At 39.7% G+C, this 19,689-nt stretch overlaps 1 protein-coding gene across 1 annotated transcript; it reads right to left on the bottom strand.

The window, feature by feature from the left end:
* Nucleotides 1-5,782: 5,782 nt before the first annotated feature.
* LOC135478115 (uncharacterized) lies at nt 5,783-18,945 on the bottom strand. Its single transcript, XM_064758386.1, has 7 exons — nt 18,909-18,945; nt 15,248-16,914; nt 14,360-14,427; nt 12,689-13,102; nt 10,582-10,693; nt 8,514-8,626; nt 5,783-6,939 (listed from the first exon to the last, which is right to left on the bottom strand). Exons 2-7 carry the CDS (start codon nt 16,881-16,883, stop codon nt 6,826-6,828), a joined length of 2,457 nt encoding a protein of 818 aa, XP_064614456.1. The 5' UTR covers nt 16,884-16,914; nt 18,909-18,945; the 3' UTR covers nt 5,783-6,825.
* Between the last annotated feature and the right edge of the window lie 744 nt (nt 18,946-19,689).

The raw sequence follows: 19,689 nt of genomic DNA, 5'->3' as shown, positions 1-19,689 counted from the left end.
CCATCACAGAGAACATGATACAGCGTGACAGACAAAGCAGACAGACATATAACGTGACAGACAAGCTGACAAATCTACCATCACAGAGAACATGATACAGCGTGACAGACAAAGCAGATAGACATATAACGTGACAGATAAGCTAACAAATCTACCATAACAGAGAACATGATACAGCGTGACAGACAAAGCAGATAGACATATAACGTGACAGACAAGCTGAGAAATCTACCATCACACAGAACATGATACAGCGTGACAGACAAAGCAAATAGACATATAATGTGACAGAGAAGGTGACAAATCTACCATCACATAGAACATGATACAGCGTGACAGACAAAGCAGATAGACATATAACGTGACAGACTAGCTGACAAATCTACCATCACGCAGAACATGCTACAGCGTGACAGACAAAGCAGATAGACGTGACAGACAAGCTGACAAATCTACCATCACATAGAACATGATACACATGACTGGGTGGGTGGTGATATAGAACTTTCATGTATGACCGCCAACGTCCCAGAAACATCGAAGGTATAGGGTGATGTCGACAAATGTGTATACAGAACATAAACGACCAGCACAAAGACAAATGACATAAAATAGACTTGAAGGCAAAAACTACAGTTCAGGGACACTATGCCAACAAGCTTGCATTGAAAGGTTAAGCGTATGCCCATACAAATGATCGACAAGCTAAAGTCGTTTCGTGTGAATTGGGCGATAACAGAATGTCTGACCGTTTCCAATGAGCTGTATACGATGGTTTCCTCAGCACATACAGTAGAGTTGACCACTGTTCCGCTTTCGTGGAACCGTAAGGAAATATTCTGGACTAGGCAGGACGTAGAAAACCAAACAAGTAAATCAATTAATAAATACTGTAGAAGAAACAATGTCAAAAAGAAATGAAGGTGCATAGTTAACACGCAAACAGGTTTAAGAATGACGAAGACACGGAGAAAATTGTCTACTATTTACTGAAAAACGAAATGCTGAGGCAACTGCTTGGAGGTCATATTGATTGAATTGATAATTCTGTTCTGAGACAAAATCAATTCGTGACAACATCCTCACAAGATGGAATTACCCGATGAGCTTGTAACACGAAAAACGAAGAGGAAGCTAAAAAAGAAATCCTATGGCGGAATAAGGATGTGGGCAATAGATGTCCTGACCCGACCACAATGCTTGCACACTGGCAAATTGATCTCAGAAATCAATGGCCGCCGCTATTACAGTTTTCAGAATCAATCTGAAAAGTTGCTCGGTCGGGAAAGGTCAAAGTGGTTGCGGTGTGTAAGGGGTGGATTTGGTGTGTTTGTTTTCTTCCCATCTCTCCCGGGGACGTTCCCTCTCCAATGGATTCCAGCAGTAATCAGCCTCCAAAGCCCTTCCAGCAGACACCAATCAATAAAACAATTACCCATCTTTTTCTTACAGTATTTTTTATTCCATGAAAGGAAATCGAACTCCTGCAGTTCTTGGTGCCTTCTTTGTGTCATTGTTAAAACTCAATAGGCTTTTACAATGCATCCATAATCAACTCTCAGAGCTCGTTTCAAGTATAGAGCGCAACAAAAAAAAATATCTTTAAGAAGAGATGCGTCAATTAAATGTAACTGGACATTATGGACTTTGTGCGAGATTCCAAAGACGCTCCTCCAGGCTGTAATCGTCATCTGCCACATGGCGTCATTGACATCTTAATCCAGTTCTTCACATTTGTATGATTTGAAAGCATTGTTTTGCCCAGGGACATAAAAATATACTTTCTTGTTCAGAGAAAGCCTTTGTCAGAAGTCTAGGACGAAACCTGCCTGTTAAACAGTGCTGATAAACTACTGAAATTAACAAAAGGAAGAATTGTACGCAGGCGCGGGTTATTGTCCATAGTAATTTTAAATGATCGTTCATGCACAGGCCACACTCATGATAACAGCGGCCTATCTCCATCCGGTAAAACAAGACGAGATAGGTCGCTGATATTATAAGCGCATGCACAGATTCCCGTCCTTGACCTTGTGGTTATACTGTGCGTATGTATCTGTACAGGATAGTTATTACACTCTGAAGAAAATTCCTTCGGAAAGACCTTGGTGCTTCGTAGTTCAGCAGGATTTTGGGAAGCGGGCAGAAATTCCACATTGCCAAGGATGGAAAAAGTACGAAATTTGAGGTTTGAAGAACAATACCAAAGCGAAGTGGTTCAGATCTCTCTGAGACTACCATACTGCATGGTACTTCAGGCAAAACCGTAACTTTAATTCTAAATAAACGGGAAAAAATGTCAAATCAGATTGTTTCTAATCAATAATCGTGTAAACAAATATCTGGCATACGTATTTCAGACAGCTTTTATTATAAAACTTTAAGGAATAAATTGTGATTAAGGCAGAAATGTAGACAAGCACCAGTTTATTTGCCTTGAAAAGATTAACCCAACAATCGTGTCATAATACTCAATACTGATTAGAAAAACATAAAATAAACGAAAAACAAAATTAGTGCTTTCTTATTTTGCCGCATAACGGTAAATGGACAGCTAATGAATAATGGCTATGAATACAATATACTGATTCAGATAGGGGAGGTGATTAGTAATAGAATGTGTTTTGTAAGGTCACAACAGGAAGACATGACTGATGTTATAGACTGGACGATTCTAAGCAGCGGAAAGTAAGGAACTGATTCATTTCGTTTGAAAAGAGAAAAGACATTGCATACTGTCTCAGAACGGTCAAACAATTACAAATGTGGGCTTTGATTTTCAGATGCAATTTGGTCACGTGAAATAATATATCCTGTCCGCAGAACTGAATACACGTAAATGTAGTCAAGGTATTAAAACTATCTAACCAATGTTACAGAAAGTGTACGAGTGTGATCATGAGCAATGCCAACCTTCTATGTACCTCTACGATAGAGATCCATCTGAAACTTGCTCCAATCAAGATGAACTGACGTCCTTCTATACACCCGTGAAGCTAGAACGTATGATAGCAGTTTGCAGATTTTGCTAGAAACATCGTCGGTGCTATCTGTGGTCTGATTTGCAAAGATAATATTGGTCTTGATTATAACCTGAAAAGTTACATTTTTATGTATTAAAGCAAATACAGTGTACAATGCAAAGGCTTCCACACTGACCCTTTGCTATCTTTTAACGTGAAATTGGAACTTTTATTTGTCGAACTTCTAACTTGGAACTATTCCCAAAAAACTTTTTTCTAAGTGGAAAAAATTCAGTGATATGTTGTCAGCGCAAAACAAAAGGAAACAGTCTTTAATAGCTGTCAGAATTAACACACAGTTTCTGACACAAAATTGATAAATATAAAAAGCAAAAATACATTAGAACACGTAAAAAGAAAATATGAGTACCTTTTAAGCATTTTCACAAAGTGAAGGCAGCACTGGTCTTATATCACAGAATACCAGGCTCAAACTGCTCAAAGAAATCTCAGCTCAAGCTCAGACTTAACCTCACAATAAATTTATCTCAGTCTTTTGAGAATGAGAATAAGAAAATTCACTGCCGACTGAGCCCGAGCTAAAAGACACGGCACAATTTACTACACCTACCGACATCTATGTCAGAACTCAGTACAACACAATTTCCACGAGGGCAGAAGTTTTGCTGATGTTGTACAACGACGTCTTCGATGTTTCGTAAGGTCTCAATTAATAGGACTACTGATATCAAACACTGACACAAACACCAGAACCTCATAAACTGGAAATTCACTGCAAGAAAACTAAAAACTAAAAAAAAAAAAATCACAACCTATAAAATGACACCAAATAACTATGGTTTTGCGCAGCTTGCAACAATAATTGGAAAGTCAACATTATTTACCATTCTGAACGTATAATTCCACAAGGGCAAAAAAACTCTTCTAAACTTGCTGAAATCACAGTAACAAATCAACGACAACTCTAACAAACACTGCCAATAAAACACGAAACATAACGTAACATATATACACATATTCATCAACGAATATACTATCGATCTATCATCTAAATCGAACGTCTATGTACTTTGAACAATCCTTCTATATCAAGCATGATAGTCTTTGTCTGTTCAAGTTTTTCAAACAGCCCATACATTATTTTAAACTTCCAGTACATTACACAACGTCCAGTACATTATAAAACCCATCATACATTATTACTGGTGCAACAATTAATACCTACGATTTGTAAATACAAACATGTTCAGTACTGGTACAAGATCAAGAAAATGGCTGTTCAAACCTATATGTGCATGTAGTTGAAAATAACACTTACCTACCACCATTAAACAAAACCTAATGAAGGGAATAAAATATTTCCAAAAGCTTGATAATACAAACATGTAGCTGCCATAGAGACCGTCTGATTACACTCTGATATTCGGAATTTTGCCTGTAGAACAATCGTCTAAAAATATTTAATCACGTCAAAACAAAGGCAATCTGTACATGTACATACAAACATGTGTATATAATTTTAACAAGAACTTGGTAAAACAGAGATCAAACATATTAATACAACCAAAGATGACACAGTTTTGCTGACTAAATGCAGGTGGGCAGTGGTTACAAATTTGTGCTTCAGAATTTGTGGGAATATTTAATTATTGTTACACATAAAAGAAAAAAGATAACAACAGTTGTTAGATCAGCTTAAAGAACTTGGAGTAAAATGGTTACGGATGTTTGTATGCCATACAAAGGCACAAAGTAGCTGGGCTGACAAATTGAAATGCTAAAACGAAAAAGGAAAATTAAGCAATGCTGTAAAATATGTAACAAATAATAAAATTACAGAAGGACTGTAGAATTCTGCACCGAGAAACAATTGATAGTTAGGCAATTTTGTTGTGTGGGTATTTAAACAAGAAAGCTATAAAAGGAAGACACTATCTGTAAAAAGATAGTGTAAATTAATTAAACTCTTTCCAGTGTGACAGGGAAACAATCTGCTCAGTGTGTAAAAGCAACATGACCAAATGTGCGCTGCAAGGAGAACAACAGTCTGAGCAGTAAGATTTGACACAACCAGTGGATTAGAAGAGATATAATGAACGGTAAGATGAGACACAATCAGTGGATTGGAAGAGAAACGATGAGCAGTCAGATGAGACACAACCAGTGGATTAGAAGAGAAACGATGAGCGGTAAGATGAGACACAAACAGTGGATTAGAGGAGTAACAATGAGTGGTAAGATGATACACAACCAATGGATTCGAAGAGAAATGACGAGTGGTAAGATGACACACAACCCGTGGATTAGAAGAGAAACAATGAGCAGTAAGACGAGACACAACCAGTGGATTAGAAGAGAAATGATGAGCGGTAAGACGAGACACAACCAGTGGGTTAGAAGAGAAACAATGAGCAGTAAGACAAGACACAAACAGTGGATCAGAAGAGTAACCATGAGCGGTAAGACGAGACACAAACAGTGGATTAAAAGAGAAACGATGAGCGGTAAGACGAGACACAACCCGTGGATTAGAAGAGAAACAATGAGCAGTAAGACGAGACACAACCAGTGGATTAGAGGAGAAACAATGAACGGTAAGACGAGACACAACCAATGGATTAGACGAGAAACGATGAGCAGTAAGATGAGACACAAACAGTGGACCAGAAGAGTAATGATGAGCGGTAAGACAAGACACAACCAGTGGATTAGAAGAGAAACGATGAGTGGTAAGACGAGACACAACCAGTGGATTAGAGGAGAAACAATGAGCGGTAAGACAAGACACAACCAGTGGGTTAGAAGAGAAACAATGAGCAGTAAGATGAGACACAAACAGTGGATCAGAAGAGTAATGATGAGCAGTAAGATGAGACACAACCAGTGGATTAGAAGAGAAACGACGAGCAGTCAGATGAGACACAAACAGTGGAATGGCGGAGAAACGATGAGCGGTAAGATGAGACACAAACAGTGGAAACACAATTAATGCACAGGTGATTAATTGTTTTTTCAATGCCAAGCTTAGGAAGTTTTCACTTATATGATGCCAATCAGGTTTATGGGCGAAGGAAAAACAAGAGTGCCTAGTGTACACCATCAACTCTCGCCAAGCACCTGACAAAAAAATCCTAGCTGAAACAGTGAGAGTTGGATTAGAATACACCATCCTAATAGTCAAGGACCAGATAATCGCAGCGAGCCAGTGCCTGAACCATCTGAGTTAACAGGGCCCGCTCATTTAATATGCACAAGTGGGTGCTATATATTCAGCTCTCCCTGGTTCTATGGACGAATCATGAATAGAATTATGGATTCTGTATACATTCGGATTTGATATCTATTCTTGGAAATAATATTACCAGATTTTAGTTTCTTGACCCTCCCTTTAGAAAGGATTTAACCATTTCCCAAAGGCAGACAAAACATAAGTAATACCTCCACCTGATTTCAAACCATCTAGTGGAGTTTTCTGGGGCTATGTATTCACTGAATTTCACTTAACTTCCAGTAACTTAAGCTTAAGTAAAAATTATTAAATACCTATATCGGTATAGGTATATACATTTTCCCTAGTGCTTTATCAGCTGCATGTGGACTTGATTCATATCCTGTAATATGAATTTTATACATTTGTGTCTAAAATTAATGTCACAGTTTTAGCTCAGATTTTTGGAACAACAATATTGAGCAAAAGTATAAAAGCACACTAGCTGCATCAGAAACTTTTCTGAACCAAAGCCTACCCAGACTGCATATCTGCAGGTAAACCTGCATCAATGGTTTGATGCTGATTATCTGCCTGTGTGTTGTGTTATGGTCAACCGCATTGATGTCATCCCTACAGCTGGGTATGTTGGGTGATCTCAGATAAGATATTTTGACGTCGCGTTTTTGTCAGCAGAATGGGTGATGGAGCTTCGTCACTGAATGGGTACTTGAAACTCTTAGGTCTCTGTAATAATAAAAAAGCTAACTTTAGGATATAAGTATGTACATATACACATGTATAATATATTTAGTCACATCAAACCACTGGGGGCCTCTATGGCTCAGTTGGTTAATGCGCTAGCGCAGTGTAATGACCCAGGAGCCTCTCACCAATGCGGTTGCTGTGAGTTCAAGTCCAGCTCACGCTGGCTTCCTCTCTGGCTGCATGTGGGAAGGTCTGCCTGGTTTCCTCTCACCATAACGCTGGCTGCCGTCGTATAGGTGAAATATTCTTGAGTACAGCGTAAAACACAAATCAAATAAATAAATAAATCACACATAAGTCACACATGAAAACCATTCTTTTTGTGTTTCAATAAAATTTATCTTGTCCCATCAAGTGACACAAACTGCGGACTGGGAACTATCAACACTACTTCTCTGTGATGCTGCCTTAATGTAAAAAAAAAAAAAACAGCTCAGAACTCTAAAACTGACATAATAGTTTCATGGAAAATGGAGAAAGTTATAAAGAAAACAATTTCTGTTTTTTTTTTCAAATCTTTTTGGAAATGAGAAAATCCATAAAATGCTGGAGTTTCGAGTTAGAACTCTTTTGTCGAGAAAGGTAGAAAAAGTCCAACTGTATCATGCGACCTGTCAAAAATTGATGAGCTGAACGCTTGTAAACTTGATAAATTTTGAAAGGAAATAGATGACATGTGTACCTTTAGCACAGGGTGGGACAGGTGATCAATTAATTAATGTCAACAAAGGTTGCCTAATATTTTCCACAAGTCACATGATACAGCTGGACTGTTTTTACTTTCATCAACAAAAGAGTTCCAACTCGAAACTCCACTATTAATGTGAAAGTAAGATCAGCAGGATCGCCCCGTCCGTCACTCTCCAATAAAACTCTTCCTACCCACAGTGAGATATATTGACAGCTATCATCATAGATGTCCCGACTTCATGTCACTTAATTTCTGGGGTCTAAAAACTGTAGTTTAAATCAGCTCCCCCCCCCCCACCCTCCCCAAAGTGCTGAGAAGCTTTTTATACTCTTATACGTAAGAAAACCTCCTCAGCTGCATGTTAAATAAAATCACATATATCATGTACCATTTAAAACAAACAAGTTATTCCTCTTATAACCAAAGTGAGCAATTTTAACCACCAGTAGAAATCTACATTTAAGCCTTTTGACTGACAAATCACAACTAAATGAATGATTTTGGTAAAATATAATTAAGACGTACAGCATAGAGAGAAAAACCAGAGCAGCGACAACAATGTGTTAGCCGGCAAATGGTCAGAGGTAAACATGTGAAGTACGGACTCTTGTCAATTTAACTCAGTTAGGGTTTTATTCCAACTGTTCATGTAAATGCAAAAGTAGTAGCAAATTAGATGCCCCCTAGATCCATGGCTTAAGGAGAATTTGGTAAAAAAAAATGCGCTGATGTTAATTGCAATTTATTGGACGTCACTGATCTTGAATTACTCAAACTGCTGTGTTGTCATCACATTTATTAATGACACTTCAGAAATCAATAACAATTGAGAATGAATACTATATAAAGAACAAGAACAAACCTGTGTCAGGATGGGCTTGGGGAGTGGAGTGGTTGAAGGGGAGGGAGGGGGTGTTTTGTCAACCTCCTGTTCTAATGCCTCACTCCAGTGGATCTTTGAAGCTGCTTTTGGCGCTGTCAACAGAGAATATCATGGAGCATCTAATTAAATCATCTTTAACATCTTATCTTTTTGTGATACATATACCATGCAAAGCCTGGAGGAATTCCCCTCACTTTGAAGGTAGATGCCTGGCCAAACCAAGAGGAAATGACATCTCCTTGAAGGTACAGATAGATGGCACAGTCAAGAGGAAATGATGACACCTTCAAAGTAGATACCTGGCAACGTCAGGAGAAATTGACCTCACCTTGAAGGTAGATACCTGACTATAAAGTGAGGGAGAATTTACTTCGCTTTGAAGGTACAAATACCTGGCCAAACCTGGAGGTATTCACCTCAACTTCAAGGTACAGACATCTGGCCAACCAGGAGGTATTCACCCCAACTTCAAGGTACAGATACCTGGCCAAACCAGGAGGTATTCACCTCAACTTCGAGGTACAGATACCTGGCCAAACCAGGAGGTATTCACCTCAATTTCAAGGTACAGATACCTGGCCAACCAGGAGGTATTCACCTCAACTTCAAGGTACAGATACCTGGCCATACCTGGAGGTATTCACCTCAACTTCGAGGTACAGATACCTGGCCAAACCAGGAGGTATTCACCCCAACTTCAAGGTACAGATACCTGGCCAAACCAGGAGGTATTCACCTCAACTTTGAGGTACAGATACCTGGCCAAACCAGGAGGTATTCACCTCAATTTCAAGGTACAGATACCTGGCCAACCAGGAGGTATTCACCTCAACTTCAAGGTACAGATACCTGGCCATACCTGGAGGTATTCACCTCAACTTCAAGGTACAGATACCTGGCCAAACAAGGAGGAACTGACCTCTCCTTGAAGGTACAGACACCGGATAAATCCAGGGGAAATCACCTCATCTTGAAGGTACAGATACCTGGCAGACCCAGGGGGAATTGACCTCACCTTGATGGTACAAATAGCTGGCAGAGTCTGAAGGAATTGATCTCACCTTGATGGTACAGATACCTGGCAGAGTTTGGAGGAATTGACCTAGCCTTGAAAGTACAGATACCTGGCAGACCCAGTGGGAATTCAACTAGCCTTGAAGGTACAGATGCCTGGCAGGCCCAGGGGCAATTCACCTAGCCTTGAAGGTGTAGATACCTGGTAGACCCAGGGGGTATTCACCTAGCCTTGAAGGTACAGACACCTGGCAGACCTAGGGGGAGGGTTCACCTAGCCGACCCAGGGGCAATTCAACTAGCCTTGAAGGTACAGATACCTGGCAGACCCAGGGGCAATTCACCTAGCCTTGAAGGTACAGATACCTGGCAGACCCATGGGCAATTCACCTAGCCTTGAAGGTACAGATACCTTGCAGACCCAGGGGCAATTCACCTAGCCTTGAAGTTACAGATACCTGGCAGACCCAGGGGCAATTCACCTAGCCTTGAAGGTACAGATACCTGGCAGGCCCAGGGGCAATTCAACTAGCCTTGAAGGTACAGATACCTTGCAGACCCAGGGGCAATTCACCTAGCCTTGAAGTTATAGATACCTGCCAGAGCCAAGAGGAATGTAGGTGCAGATGCACTTGACGGATTTTTCTGTAGGTTGTGGTCAGTAAGTAAATCATGTGTGAGAGAAGTAAAATATCACAGGTCTGCACAATTCTGTGTTGTATGAATATCATTGGTCAGTTCAGACACACTATGCGGACAGTGTGGAATCGTCAGTGTATTTTTCAGCGGTGCAGATGTATTTGGCATGTCTTACATGAGTAAAATTTCACAGAAGGCAAGACTGCCTGCAAAATACAATGTTGCTGGCATGGACTCACAAAGTGGATTTATACAAATTCACAGGATATGTCAGAAAAATCCATCTAGTGGGTGCCCAGTTTGTATTGGCTCATAGGAAGTTTATTTCACACAATAAGTCTTTAATAAACAAAACAATTAAATAAATAATCAAGCCAATATGTAGTATACTAACGTGGGTAATGTGTGATGATCATTGGTGAATCTGAACACTTGATGTACTCCACCAGTCTCTGCCCATTACAGATCGTGTGAATCTTTGTGATGGTGTCCAGATCAGGAGGTGACTGTGAACAGAGAACACTCAATATCAAGTCCCGTGCTCACAGAGTCACAGACACAAAAGCCATACATAACACGCGCAATAAATTTTAAAAAAAAGGTCTCAGACCTTGGCCTCAGAGAATTTATTTGTTCATTTGATTGGTATTTTATGCAATACACAAAAATATTTCACTTATATGATGGAGGCCAGCATTATAGTGGGAGGAAACCGGGCAGAATATGGGAGAGACCCATGACCATCCACAGGCTGTTGTCACACAGCTTGAGCTGGACTTGAAACTTTGACAACTGACAACCCAAAACAAGCATATACTGTGAATATTCACAAAATCCAGATTACAGACAATGCCACTTTGCCATCATTTTCCATTTCATATTTCAATGCCATTAAAAAAAACTTCATCTTAAAAGTTAGATACATGTATACTTTGTCTCTTTTCCTTTGTGAAAGAACTGATACATTCCTACCCCATCATATAAATACTATATGTACTTCTTTCCTGCCATTAATGCTCATTGTAAATACTTAAACATATTTATCTGCAGGAATCAATGAATAAGGTCATTGAAAACAGGGCTCAAAATGTTACCTGATTTAGGTGAGTGAGAGAGTGCTTGGCGTTTAACGTCGTACTCAACAATTTTTCAGTCATATGACAACAGAGGTCCTTAGAATGTATGTAATGTGCCTCTTTGTTGCAGGACGGATTTCCACCGCTCTTTTATCTAGTGCTGCTTCACTGAGACGCCTTACCAAAGGCAAGTAAGCTGCCCGCCTGATCCATTATACTGATACGGGTCAACCAGTTGTTGCACTATCCCCTTCATGCTGAACGCCAAGCGAGAAAGCTGCAACTTCCTCTTTGAAAGTCTTAGGTGTGACTCGACCCAGGATTGACCCTGGATCTACCGCTCCCGGAGCGGATGCTCTACCAACTGTGCTATTGGGGCCGGTCACCTTGACTTTACTCAGGTAAAATGTTTTTGCACCTGTCTCAATTGAATTATACCTGTAGAGTATCCGTTTTTCATTCTTTGTACACACGTACATTCAAAGTAAATATCTGAGGTATGTATGTATGTATGTATACATGTATGTATGGAGTATGTATGGATGTATGTATGTATATATGTATGTCAATGTGGCTTGTTTTTTCACTATAAAAGCTTTTATTGCATTGGCTTCTCTCTTCATGAAATCCCAGAAAATTCCATGTGACAGAAACTTGATCCTAAGGGATACCTTTAACATTGTAGACTTCAAAAATATCCATCAGTTGAAAGTAGATATTTGAGAGCTGTATTTGGCCAATATCTTGCAGGGCATTCACAGAACTGGTAGTAGTAACCCAAATAACCATTTTCAGCCCGGGATATGTGTATCTTATGGTGAACTATGAAAAGAAACATTGTGATGAATGATCAATGTGTGAGCATTCTCCACGACTGCGGGTGGTGGTACATGCGTCTTTGCTATGGCCTACAGTATCTGAAAACTGACACATCATGGAGAGCTTCCCACACTATGGAGAATTCAGTTCATTCCTCTTGTGAGTCGGGCATATCGGAAGTTGGAGATGTACAGCCTGTTGGGTATGTTCAAGTCGTCAAAGTAAAGTGTATGTTTTATGATTTAGTGTGCTAACTTGGTCAGATCTGGTTTACTTGTTGCCAGCGACATGTAAGTTTATTTTTTGCCTGTCACTGGCAAAAATAACATGGTAGATACATGGAAATTTCGAGCCATGTGAAAATGTTTATAGAGCTGAAGTAAACATTGGTGATGACATCCATCCCATATTTTGTGGGACTTAACATCCACAAACCAATGTTTACTTATGGCATTAAAATTTGGACCATGACTAAGGTACTCATTTTGCCTTATTCCAAGAGTTCTATGTTTTAAGACAAATAAAAGATATTTTAAAACAATCAATTTCCTCTAAAAATGCGTTTTTGGGGAGTAATTTTTGGTCAATTACAGTAATTATAGTTACCAGTTCTACTTCAGTCTGGAGGTTAAGCTTTATCCCAGGAGGAAAGGTCGGAGGTGATGAAGGTGGTGACGATGGTGACAACAAAGGGGAGTTAACTCTGTCCTCAATTACAGGGGCTGGTGATAGATTCATGGGCCGAATCCTACGCCCTTTTGAGCAGCTGTTTTCAGGATTTGAGGTATCCTCTGTTGACATGGATATGTTCAGAGGAGAAAAATAAGTAGTAGTTTGTTCGTTAAAACTTCTTGCTTTATCTCTGTTTGTCAGTTGGTCACGGCATTCCCTCGACTGTGGCGTTTTGACAGGAGTTGATGTTTTGATGTTAAGCGTCACATCAATAGAGCTGTTGCCATGATCATGTGAAGTCATGGACTGTTGCTGACAGGGGCTGACTTCCATGTCAAAGGATGAGGACTGAAAGTAGAATGCACAAGGGGTATCTACTGGTGGTCTCTAAACAACTTTAATGATGCATTTACATGAAAGAACACTTCAGTTTACGCCATGATCTTTTATGTGATCTTTTCACACAATGATCCTTTATTTATGTTGGATTAAGATCTATTTTGACACCACAATTATGACTTGTATGCTAATGTACATATAGAGTACCCTAATTCCCCAACCTTTTCGTATTTGAAAGAGCTACTTTCAGTGTAATTTATGCACATATTCAATTTGTTTTTTTTTTTAACAAAACTACATTGGTTGGATTGCCCACATTCAGGAATTCACAAAAAGCATAATTTTATCACTTAACACAGAATAATGCCTTCAGATTATGCCTGAATAAACACATTGCAAACATGCACAAAGGTTGAAGACTTACAGTATATCAAGTACAGAAAATATATCTACCTATGCAGATGACTGAACAGATGGGATTGCAAACAGTTTCTGTAGAAAGTATTTATTCATTTTTATTTTTTTTTGGTAGTTAAACATAAGGGTTAAATGGTCTATCAGAATTATGTAAATATTGTAAGTCATATCCTGAACATTCTGCCTGTATATGCCCCTCTGCAGCCTCATCTGAACTTTTCTTTAAAAATCTTTTCGTGTCAAAGGACTTCTTTTTTGAGTTTGCACAGGAAACAAGACAAATTCCAGATGAATCAAAATTTAATACGATGTAAGTCATTTGCCAGAGTCTCATTGGTGCAAGTAAAGTTTCGCTGTACTACATGATACACAGACAAAATACAAAACGCATCACAGAAGTAGGCTTCACAGCTCTCCTAAACACGCTCGTCTTACAAGACAAAGACTCAGCTGTCATCTTGTTTAGTGTCACAAAGCTACACACACATCTTATCTCATACTGGAAATTCCATCTGTTCGTAGTAGTTATAAACATTCTCCTACGTTTACATGTAGCTGTGCTGTCATATACACAAATTTACCATGTTGTCTTATGTGGTCAAACACATGCATGCATCTGTAGGTCACTCTCAACTTTGTAACAGACGCTCAGCATGCCGAAAGGAGCTAGATATGGCTAAGCACATGCCCATGCAATTATCTATTAAACTGTCAACCGGTACCACATGGCTTTATGTATGTTTTAAACATGAGTGAGTGAGTGAGTGCTTTGGGTTTAACATCGTACTTGACAATGTTTTTTCACGATACCGCGAACATGAGTGAACAGATACAAGAAATCTTACTCACTGGGGATCTCTTTTCATTTGTCTCGTATGGTGCTGCAAGCTTTCTCGGCCTAACCACTCTCACTTTGCCTGCAACAAAAAAACCCAACAAAACCTGTAAACAGGTGTGATATCTACCAGTACCAGCATTATGTACATACCAGGATGGACATAGCAATACATATGCTCATACTGAAAACCCAAAAAAATAATTGAACATTTGTTACCAAATATAATAATGTACACATTGGTAATGAGTTATGGAAAAGGTTGTGTAGATAACTAAAGACCAACTACATTTATTTACTATGATAAATTAAACAGGATGGTTATTACCATATTTCTATTTTGCATGTTTGCGAGGTATTTATTCAAGCATACTCTGTGTTACTCAAGCATTATTCTGTGTTGACTGATAAAGTTATATTTTTTGTGAACATCTGAAATTGGCCACTCCAACAAATGTAGTTTTGTCTATAAAATCAAAATAAAAATATTCATAAATTGCACTGTAAGTTGTTTTTTCATGTGCAAAAAGAGTGAGGAATTAGGGTACTTAACTATATAGGCCTCTCGTCTCTCAAAAAATACTTTTTCGTTGCTTTTTCTATCACAACAAGCCTTCTGATGGTAAAATTTGGAGTAAACAAGCTTTTACTGTGTGTTAAACTTCCACATTCAATTTCATGAGTGAGTACTTGCTAACCTGTGAATGCAATATATGAAAAACTGAATTTGTACAAACGCTTTCAACTGCCCAGTTCTGGCAGGATTGTTTCACATTTAATCATGAATTAATACTAATTTGACATCTCAACTAAGCAAGTCCATCGTTTAACAAGAATCTCAAAAAATTCCTGGCTGCAAATAAATGTAATGTATTTGTTTCAGGCCAAGGGAGAGAACCCACCGTTTTTACTCTGACTGGAATCCCTAAGTCCATTTTTGCGGATTGCTCTCCCCTTTTCTTGGCTGGCATCACCACTGCCGTTGGACAAATCATGTGATTTGAGACGTTTTTTGTCTTGAACTGGAGTTGATGGCCCGGCAAATGGGTTATTTCCTCTTGTGTGACAATTGGACGGACTCACAGGCAATTCAGAAAATAGTCGACGATGGGACACATAAGTTTTTCTCGAAGTCAATGGATGAGAACTGACGCATTGTTTTCCTGGGGCCACATTTTCACTATTTAACTCCACATTAGAGTCTTTTTCATTCCACTCACTGGGTGGTTTACTTATCACTGTTTGCTGATTATCATTTTCATTTATAGCACATTTTTTAGTTACACTTTCTCCTGGATGACTACATGGAATATCGGATGCTTCTGTTTGGGCAGAACAACTAGTGTACACTCCACGACACAAAGGCATGTCACGAAACTTGCGATCTGAATTATGAATGATGTCCTGCCAAATTTCACTAGTAGTTCTCGAATCTATGGAAATCGGACTGAGATACGTTGACCGCACAGCCATATCCTTTGGTGGTGTGCCTGGCATTCTGCCATCAAGAGCAGGTAAATATTGTGGCACTCCTTTTGCACACTCCCCCTGCTGTCCAGTCTGGGTGCTGATACACTGGCGTGCCTCACCTTCCACCCTAATTTGCTCTGGTGCTGACGGCGATAATACTGTTTGGGGACTGTATTTTGATGGGGATTTGTACGTTGTAAAAAGGGGCACAGGTGGCTTCATGAACAAAAGCTCAGAAGCTGGAACAAATGACTTTTCGAACGCTTTTTTCCTGTCACTCTGGACAGATTTCTGAATATTACCCCTAGGTAGAGGGCTTGATGTTGGAAATTGCACAGGTAAGGACAGGATTTCCTTCTTTATCGGATCTTTATTTACAACGCCTTGTAAAAATTCATCATAATGAATTTGTTCGGCAGCAGTCGGTTGTGATGGCTGGTGCCCCACATTCATGTTGTGTGCCCTTCGCGATTTTCCACCACACTCTGTACTCACGTCATCATAACACAAAATGCATGCCACACTGTCATCACCATGACAACAGGAATTCACCACGAAATCACCTGAGACAGAGTCAATGCTGTCACTCTTAGTACTCAAGTCTGAATATTCCAGAAGTTCTTCTGCTTCTTGCAAAAAACTAGCAGTTTCTCCAGAGTTATTCTCAGCTTTGTGTTCAGCCCCATTGCACTCTTCTGTCAAATCATCTGGAAGTTCAAACATGGGAATGCGAGCTGTGTTCAAGCCAATGGAAGACCGGTTCTTTTCTGGCTGATGAAGAACGCTATCGTCAGCCAATGAGAGCAGAGAGAAACTACTCTCCACTCCACTGTCAATATCCTCACTGGTTTTACAGTGTGACATGCTTCGACCACCGTACATTTTCTTTCTCTTCGGGACTTCCTGGCCCAATATCAGAGGACCATCTGGAGTGTTTGATAGGCTGATCTCAATACACGAGCCCTCCTCGCTGATGCCAGGTATGTAAATGGCAGCTCGTTGGCGTCGTTGCCTTATTGACATCTTACTGAACCCGACAGCATTCTCATCATCACTTAAATCTGTCATCTCAAAGCACTGGACGGGACTGACCTGATATCTGAATAAGAAAGTCAAAAATATTTGTTGAAAAACTATGAATGTAATAAACTGAAAGAATAAGGTGAGTTCACTCAATAAGACAGAAAACAAATTTATATAGAACTGCCATTGTTTTTTTCCCACTGACTGACCCCTCATTGATAAAATGATTAGTTCTAGCCACTCTGGTCAAAGATTTCATGCTTTTTAAGAAATTTTGCAGATGTACTGGTAGTTTTTTAGTTTATATCCTGTTAAACACAATTTCAGATTTATTCAAATATTTTAGTTCTTGATAACTAGAAGTGAATTCTTAATTCTTGTATATAACGTCTCTTTGTGGCCAGTCTTTGTACACTGCTCCTAAGTCACTACGTCACACTGGCACATCAACCACCTCTGCGACAGAGGCCACTTTGGTCAAATAACCAAGAGGGGTAATTTTATGTGTGCATGTAATATATCTTCTAGTCATTATGATACTCCTTGGTTAAAGCTCTACAGAGGGCGTTAATATCTCACAATTTTGGGGATACATGAATTTTAAATGCCAGAATTTTTTTTTAAAAGTCATGCCTTGACATTAAAATGGCTATCAACATTGAGTAATTTGGTTATGATTAAAATTGATACAGTCAATATGACCAAAAACTTCAAAGTAAACACCGCGTCTGTCTGGTGAGTACAGAAAGGAAAGAAGATACTGTCCTGACAGGATTTGGTCTAGAAATGGGAGGTGAGTTCTGACACCATGCAACTTGTCTACTGAACTTACAACCTGTATGAATTTAATATTTTCTTTTCAAGACGTATAATCAAGTCTGGGGGAGTCATGTGTGCGTTTTTTTTTCTTACACGTCGTACATAACAATATTTCAGTGATACAACGGCGGCCAACATTATGTTGTGAAGTAACAGGTGAGAGCCAGGGGAGACCCACAACTGTCTGCAGTTCGCTGGATGTCCTTCCCACGTTAGGCCAGAGAGGAAGCCAGTATGAGCTGAATTTGAGCTCACAGTAACCACCTTGGCGAGAGACTCCTGGGTCATTCTGTAAGACAGGTTGGAAGATGGAGGTCAAGTGACCATCATTTCGCGTCTAAAACAAAATGGTCACCCAATGTTAAAGCACTGGGGAAAAAGCCACTTTTTGCCAGTTTGCTAGTGACCAGTAAGAAATACCCCCGACTATCTAGAAAACTGAAAATTATACAAGATCCCTGACAGGGATTCAAAAATGGGCATTTTCTTATGCAATGACATTGGGAGGACCATTTTCTTCATCCACACCCTTTGTTACTACGGAGATCACCTGGGGCCAATTTCACAAAGCGGCGTACAACATTTTTTTTATTGTACATTTGTCGTACGATATTTTGTAAGTCATTATTAATGTACCATTGTTCTATATGTGCAATATCGTACAAGTACAATATCTTTGTGAAAGTGGCCCCTGGTTTCTAGCTTTCGACCTGTCTGACAGAATTGCCCCATGCTGACATGTTAACCACCTCGGCCGCACCTTATTTTTATGTCATTTCTCCATTAAATCTTCTTTATTTATTATCCGCACTCAAAATGCGCCACAAAGTACAGAAATCAGAAATTCTCAAATTTAGTAATCCATTCACGTGGAGGGACATTCCCAGTGACACCCCCCTCCCCCACTTCCACACAAGCACACACATTCCCAATAACAGACAAAATTTAGACGTACACATGGTGATGACAACACTAATAACTGAATGAATTTCGAGAGAACAGTTGAACAAATTAGTTCTTAGTGAAGTTTACGTCGAGTATCACGAATATCCATCAATCACATCACTGTACACAATGCAAAGGCAACAACAACAACATATCGATCGCATCGTTTGCCGACACGTCCACCTACTGATAAATCGGCAATTGTTTCAACGAGTGAAAGTCCCATACGCTTCATCAAACACCTGAAAATATGCATATGTAGAACAAGATTCAATTTGCAGATGTAAACAATACACATGAAAGCACCTGTTTTTCTCCCCACTTCAACGACAACGATTTAAATTTGGAGCCTCGTAATGACGTCACTTCCTTCAAAGGGGGTGCAACTCCTGATGATGCTATTCAAGTCACACATGTCTCACACTTGCTCGCGGCCTTTCAAAGGTCGATCATTACATTTTTCCCCACATTTATTCATTTATCTATTCGACTGGTGTTTTACGCCATACTCAAGAATATTTCACTTAAATACCATAGCGGGTAGCTTTAAGGTGGAAGGAAACCGAGCAGAGCCCAAGGGACCACCGCGACCACCAGCTGGCTGGCGGCGATCACCTTCCAAGGTACGACGGTAGAGGAAACCAGCATTGAAACTACATGCTATTTATCCACCCATAAGATCATTTTGTATTAACCTTAATCCAAAAAGAAAACGATTATATATTTCAATTTCAACAAACTCAGAAGCGTACCAGGTATAAGGTTAATGCATAGGGAGGGCGAGCGAGCATGATCCCAACACCGAGTTCAGTGACCATATACAGGGCCACCTAGACACTCGAAACCAATTCCAAAACCGAACTTATAATGAATGTAAAATTTTTATATTCACCCGCCAGTCGTTTTCCCTAACCTTTTCCGTCAAGGCTTATTTCTATCTAGGACCTACGTAGGCCTATATCGATACATGGTTCGGGTTCAAACCAAGCCAAACGCCTCACACTAGTTGTGGAGCCACGGATTCTCCGCCTCTCACTGGTTGTGGGTTCATGGATTCTCTGCCCCTCGCTGGTTGTGGGCCATGGAT

The sequence above is a fragment of the Liolophura sinensis genome, chromosome 11 (assembly GCF_032854445.1).
Source record: "Liolophura sinensis isolate JHLJ2023 chromosome 11, CUHK_Ljap_v2, whole genome shotgun sequence".
Classification (NCBI taxonomy): Eukaryota; Metazoa; Mollusca; class Polyplacophora; order Chitonida; family Chitonidae; genus Liolophura; species Liolophura sinensis.
This window is presented reverse-complemented; position numbering and strand designations above follow the sequence as displayed.